The 6,961-nt window shown below is 29.6% G+C and overlaps 1 protein-coding gene across 2 annotated transcripts; it reads right to left on the bottom strand.

The window, feature by feature from the left end:
- On the bottom strand, positions 1 to 5,883 carry LOC135122685 (uncharacterized). Of its 2 annotated transcripts, XM_064047052.1 has the most exons (5): positions 5,527 to 5,883; positions 1,862 to 1,987; positions 1,352 to 1,450; positions 1,045 to 1,120; positions 1 to 926 (listed from the first exon to the last, which is right to left on the bottom strand). In XM_064047052.1, the coding sequence occupies exons 1-4, from the start codon at positions 5,533 to 5,535 to the stop codon at positions 1,052 to 1,054; spliced, it is 303 nt and encodes a 100-aa protein (XP_063903122.1). In that variant the 5' UTR covers positions 5,536 to 5,883; the 3' UTR covers positions 1 to 926; positions 1,045 to 1,051. The 2 variants fall into 2 exon arrangements, with proteins under 2 accessions (XP_063903122.1, XP_063903114.1); XM_064047044.1 differs by lacking the exon at positions 1,045 to 1,120 and having other exon boundaries at positions 3 to 926; positions 5,527 to 5,875.
- Positions 5,884 to 6,961: the final 1,078 nt, after the last annotated feature.

Here is a 6,961-nt window from a genome sequence, read left to right as displayed (position 1 = left end):
TGTAAGACATAGAATATATCACATCAATAACATAGTCATAACAATGAATATATGCTCAAAGCATGCATTTGTTGCTAAATTACTTTAGACTAATATTGTGGCAAGATCTTACGGTAAACTATAAGCATTGTGTAAATTTTTATAAAAACTAAAATTGTAGAGCAAACAGAACGAATTAATAATCACACTCACATAGAATAAATACTATGTGAATATGTTAAACATATAAAAATTGTATTTTAAGAACAAACTATATAAATTCAAACAATATAAAAAAAATAAGCAACAGTAAATAGTTTTCCGTCCTGTTCAACTTTTTTTCACTTTGTGTTCTTAGGTTACACTTCCTTGAAACCACGTCTATTGTAAGTCAGCATTAATTAGTACTTTCTCGTCTTATTTTTAAACACAATAGATTTGATAATCATCTACACAACAGGATTACGGTGAAAAAAAGTTTTCGGCTAAGAAAACAGTTTCATTGAAAAAACTTAAACTGCAGTACATATGCATACTCCTACTACGAAAAAATACAAACGTAATAATACAACATCTTCTTACCCACAGTAACTTTCCTCATTTACTATTTTTACTAACCTAACGTTAATCTTCTACGGCAAGGTCAGAAAAGTGAATACGTAAATATGTACAAAACCCCAAACTCTATATTTTCGTTTATCCTCATCAACTTTGTACATGATTTTCATGTCATATACCCATTTTAACACCTACTGTTTTGTTACAGTTTCTTCTTTATTAAGCACTTCAACAGCTTGCACTTTTTGCTGCCTTAGTAGCTGATTATTACTTTGGGCAGCTTGGTTGGCTCTTTCTAATTTTCTTGCAGCAAAATCTCTCAAACTTTGGAAAGCAGGCCTACTACTTTGAACCAAATTATTCACAGCATTTAATGTCGATATCGGAATCTGGAAATGAAAAAAATGGTGTCATATCATTAGGCCTACGGAAGAAAAAAGTTAAAATGAATCGGCGAAAGCGTCTGATGGATGTGTGAAACGTATTTTTCTTTGAATGAAAACTTACTCGATCCCTACATTATCGCTGTTATAACTTTCGTCCGATTTATCCTGAAGAAGTATTCACCCTGGCCAAACTGTTTCTGTTAAAAGTAATGTAATTATAATTAGGAAACTGTTAACTGTACCAAAAAAAAGTAAGTTAGAAGGAGTGTTGCCGGAAACTTTAGTTGTGTCAGCCTCAAAGATTAATTAAAATTTACATTAGAGAAAGCAATGTCATCTTAACCAGAAACGGAACGTGTCAAAGAGTTTGGGTCTTAGGCCTACTTTTTATTTTCTTTTACAGTTACGACGTGTACCGTTTTACTTACATTGAATAAGTTGTCTATAAACCGAGATCTTTGATCTGTTTGCCTTTTACCTCGAACGTCGCTCCCACCAACTTGTACTTGAAAATTGTATTCATTGTCCTAGAAAATAAACACACTTTAAAGATGGATTTTATGCATAATTTTATACGAAAACAACATTTGGATAACTGCTCCATAATTACATAATCTCATGTTATCTTGTAATTTATGACGATAAAATTTACTTTCTCTAAAGAGAAAATGCAGATAGCTTCCTATTTTTTTGCAACAGAAATGTTATTCTGCGGAAATGTGATTATTTAATGTTACGTCTACATAATTGTATCATTATACTGCTAAGGTACATGTTTAAATATTATTATGTTATATAGCACAGAGAATTACTTTTCATATTTCATCGAATTTTTCAAGTTTAGATTTCATTAATAAGAAAAGATTAATGAAATATAAATTTTCGAAATGTTAAATTCAGTTCCAATGATAATATTACATTTTAATATATTTATATACCTGCTTGTAAGCGATGTCACCGAGGCCTTTAGGTGTATCCACAACTCCAACTATTTGAAGTGCTTGCGTGGTAACAGCTGTTATTAGTAACATCCATACAATTTTGTCGAGAACGTAGACAACAACCTGAAAAAAGGCAAACGGGAAATGTTTAAACTTCCTAGATACTATCAAAAATATTGATTAGTTTTCTGAGAAAATGGAGTCATTCTCATTGTGTTCGACTTTGTTTTTCGGGTAATGAAAGTACTTAAATTTCAAGATCACATAAGTTCACTTAGAAATGGGTAATTTATTCATTTAAAACAAAGTCAAGGTGCTAAATAATAATTAGACAGGTACAATTTAATGAAAACGATGAAATATTTTGTAAAAAATACATCCAGACTAACTGAAAGCGGTGCCACTGTTTTAGAAAAAGGAAATAGGTCTAGTTTTGTATACTTACGTAATAGAAATCAAGAGAATTATATTGAATTGTTGAAAATATCCTGAATAATTTGATTTTATAATTAATAATAAAGTTTTTTGGCTCCTTCTAAAATGCAAAATAATTTCCCAAACATTATTTTGATATTTTTAACAAAATTAAATCTTAAAACTTACTTATTAGCAAAAACACAAATATCATGTAAATCACAATAAATGTAACTGAATTACAAAATAAATGTGCGAGAAACATCAAGTGCATCAATGTCAGGTACTAGATATCAAGAGATTCAATTCAATTTACAGATTGCATCTCAGCAAAAATCTGTATTGATTTTATTGAGAAAACAAAAAACTGTTCTTAATTAGGACAGAAACTAGAACATACATTTGCCTAGCAGTCACATTCTTATAACCAGTTTTTATCTCCCCGTTATTATATAATTAGTATTCTTTGTTAACTAAATTTAAACCACAAAATTTTTATAGTGTTATAAAAAAAAAACTTACGAAATGATGAGTAAAAATGAAAAATAAAAAATAAATTAAATAAATTTAATGTTCGAAGTAATCACTGTTTATCTTCAGCTAAACACAAATTTGAATTTTAAAAACACGCCGGATGCACAGACTTCTAGAACTACTAATACCAATATAACTTGTGGCACACCAAATGATGCAGTAATATTTCAATATCCCAAAGATCCAGAATCTTAAACTATTCCACATCTTTTTATGTGTATATTTAAAAGAAGACGTGTACTTTGCATTTTTACAAGGTTGAAAAAGCTGATAAATCGGATTGGAAAAGAATGCCAACGTAAAGCAAGATGTTATTTTTACCTTTTTTTTTTTTTGTGAAAATGTGATTGTGTTTCGGTAGCTCACATTTTAATAAATTTTGCATGCAACACAAATCCCAGGTGTTTCTTTTTTATTATTCTTTAATTACGTACACATCTACATATAAAAAAAATAGTTCAGTGAAAACCTCATAAAGATAGTCCAACAGAAAATTAACAGTATATCACTTTGAAAAAAAAAATGAGACTCATTTCGATAAAGCTTGATTGTTTTTTCCATTACTCTTGATATCAGAGTAGATGAAGATTTCGAATTTTATTTGTTTTAATATTACTTCAAAGCTAAATACCACAGCGAATCACCTGGTATAACAAAAAGGAAACACTTAATTCGAACTAGATTATTTGTAATTTAAATTTTGCAATATTTTTTATGGACTCAACAATGGTGTTAACATTGAAATTATTGTAACTTAATATTAATTATTTTTATTTATTATGTGTTTGCCTTGATACTTTGTTTTGTGTATTTTATCCAGAAAAACAATAACAAATTTACATACATTTCGTAAACGCCCTATCGATAAATTTTCGCTCGAGCAAACTACATTTGAAGAAAAAATTAACTGACCTTCTCAAATGGATTTTTAGACATCGTCATCATTCTAAAACATGACAATAACAATAAGAATCCCAAGAAAACGCAGAAAATCTATTTAAAAATATATGAATAGATTAATTAAAAAATTAATCAAAGGTTTAATTTTTTTTTTTCAAACACACAATAATTGCACCCATTTTTTCATTATTAAAACTGTTACTGTTGATGTTATGACTTTGATAGTTTCAAGTTTCATGATTTTTTATAGGTTCCTGACATGAAAAGTGTTTATTTTTGGCTAGTGTTTGGTACACAGCATGAAGTAGCATATTTCTTATACTTTTTAAAATGTGTTTCCGTTAATCATTTTGTATACTGGTTGCCTTCAGCTTTTTAAACACAACACCTAATTTATTTTTTTATTAATCATCAATCAATTAATCAAATAATATAACGACATCTCCAGTTTAATAACCAGCCGAATAATTGAAAAGTTGGATATAACGCTATATCAGTGATGCGTCCTCAATTTTTTTGTTGTAGTTGGTCAGAAATTAATTTTATTCGATATTTATGCCTGATACATGACATAATTTCCAGACGATATAGCGTACACAGTTTAATATACGGCAATTAAAGTTTTACTTGTGAAAATTGTTAATAATAAAATCTTCACTGTGTTTGCATGTCACAATCTTAGTGTGACATAATGAAATTACACTCTAAAAAATGTAAAAAAAATTGTAGCGTGTTACTATTACGGAATGTACAGATAAAAAAAGTATCAGTAAAACCATAGTCTTATGAAATTAAGACAGATAAATACGGGTGTTTTGTTATTTATTATTATAATTATTTATGCTGTGTATGACATGCGACACTGTAATCTAACTAATACAACTCTTCCAAACAAGTTTGTAACATTTTGTTCGAAATTCCGTTGTTTTAATAACCGCAGAAAAAGCACTCCAATATGCGGTTATGTTTGCTGCTCTTTTTTCCCCGCATTCAAAGGTTCAAACTAAAGTGTTTTCAGTTTTCAAAAGTATCGCTATTATGAAATCGCAAAAGCAAATTTTATAATTTATTTAAGAAACTGGATTTGTCTTATTGTACTTCAAGGGCGAGAAAAGTTCTATCTAAATAACCTTAGCCGAATTTATTATTAATTTAGGTTGCTGATCAAATGTTTCATACAACCTGACGAGTTTATCGGCAAATTCAAGGCTTAATTTTTATTGTCCATTTTGGAGGTTAATGCAGTAAATTTAGCTAAACTTTTTAAAGGCTTGAAGATGTTTCAACAAAATGTGATCGGATAATTTATATGCATAGTTTTAATTGTTTTTTTTTTTGTTTGTCAGCCGTTAACTGTGCCCGTTTTTAATAACTGTTTCTACTTTAAAATTGAAAACAACTCCTATTTGAAAATTATCAAAATAAACACTAACAAAAAAATATGGACAAATGAATTCCCCATAATTGATAAGTAACTTATATATTTTAAGATATTTCATGCATGGGAAATTCATTCTTAAATTTACATAGAATTGCCGATTATATTTACAATAACATATACCACTCATTCATTAATTTATTCCTATCCCAAAAGCCCTTACAATACATTTGCAGGTTATTGTTTGTAAATTAAAATAATGTAAAACAGTAGTAAATTTTAGTTCTTGTAAAGGTAACTGTGATAATGTCAACCCGACAAAAGTTTTAAAAATTAAATTTTGATAAGTCTATTAAAGTAAATCCGATTGTTTACTTAACTACGTGCTAAACTCCACGTGACTTGAGTGTTATGCACAAAGATCAAGTTCTCTTACCTTGCTCATTGTCTTAGAAACCGAACTATGCAGTGCAGATCAACAACAAAAATGCCTGTACACTTGAAGAACCACTCTGATATTTCCGTTGAGTTACACAAGTACAAAATACTAAAATCCACTGTTGCGATAGAGATAATATAACAGTACCACCAGATCAGGTAGACTTCACTACCTTCCCGCCGATGTTTCACCGAATATGTATATGCCACCTTTCTCTCAATCACTTTCACATTTCCTCAACGTGTGTTTACTTCAGAGGTTAATCGCATTATACACTAAACGTCCTTTGTCGTCTCTATAAATAGCCGATTTCAATTGTTAATGATCCCTGAAATATGTTAATAATTTATTTTAATTGTAAAACGAAAAACATGTACAAGAAGTGTTAAGGTAGAGATACGAAATTCATGACAGTTAAACTGTACAAATTAATATATCGTACAAAATTTGTATAAAGTTACACAATATTCACTCTGGTGTAATTTAGTTAAATATTCATGTACAACGAGGTTCTTAAAGTGAAGAAGTTGTAGAGGACAACTTCGAACACAGCAATTAGCGATAACTAATTGTATAAAAGAATATAAAAACATTCCACTTAATCTTTCCACTTACAATACGTTTAACCCCTATTGAGTCCACTTGATTATCGTTTTTCGCATTCGCACATAGGCATCTCGCATGATGTGAGATAAACCTAGTAATCTGACCTCAGGAAATATGTAGGTTGAATACTTAAAAAAATTAGCTACCTCGACATTTAATCGTGGTTATACCACTTGTTGAAGCGATAAACGTGTCAGTGACAGGTTATACAAAATGATCGGATTTGAGACAGTTCCATTTTTCATTTGTATTGTGCCAATCAGTTATCACTTACGTAGTGTAGTTATTTTATTACGGTCACTTTTAAACCAGTTTCTAATGTGTGTTAATCATAACGGCACTCATATTCTCTTTAAAGGAATCATTATTCAGTGCATCAAATTTTAGTACTGAAATTACGCACTTGACAGTAGAGGGAAAGAATTTATTAACTGTAACAAAATGCATATTTTACAAGACCTCGCTCAACAGGAACAGATTCGTACAGCTAATAGATTAAGTAATACCAAATGTGATGGCCTAGAGCTAAACGTAGGAGTTTTACGTTATCTGAACTGAACTGAAGCCATAACTCCGGAACTGTATTATAAATTCGTAGAATTTTCGTCAATGATCACATTAATTACATAAAAAAAATTACAAATCATTAAACAACCGACGTCAAAGACTGGACGCACGATAAGGTCTGACGCAAATGCAATTTATTTTGTAGGTATATAATTTCGTGAATTTAAATTTGTAATTTAAAAACCGGCCGTTATAGAATTTGGCAATATTTGTGATTAAATTCATGTGAATGATTAATTATTCGCTGTAAATTTGCGCC

This window comes from Zophobas morio, unplaced genomic scaffold (genome assembly GCF_036711695.1).
Source record: "Zophobas morio isolate AGI-343-1 ecotype UQ-CSIRO unplaced genomic scaffold, CSIRO_AGI_Zmor_V1 ptg000002l, whole genome shotgun sequence".
Classification (NCBI taxonomy): Eukaryota; Metazoa; Arthropoda; class Insecta; order Coleoptera; family Tenebrionidae; genus Zophobas; species Zophobas morio.
Note: the sequence above shows the minus strand (reverse complement) of the source record. Positions and strands in the feature narration are given on the sequence as shown.

What these genes read in the sequence shown, in the direction of transcription:
- LOC135122685 (XM_064047044.1), bottom strand. An exon ending in GTGACATCGCTTACAAGCAG is followed by an intron (nt 1,451 to 1,861) that starts GTATATAAATAT and finishes TTTATTTTCTAG; the next exon opens with GACAATGAATACAATTTTCA. An exon ending in TTATAGACAACTTATTCAAT is followed by an intron (nt 927 to 1,351) that starts GTAAGTAAAACG and finishes TTTCATTTCCAG; the next exon opens with ATTCCGATATCGACATTAAA.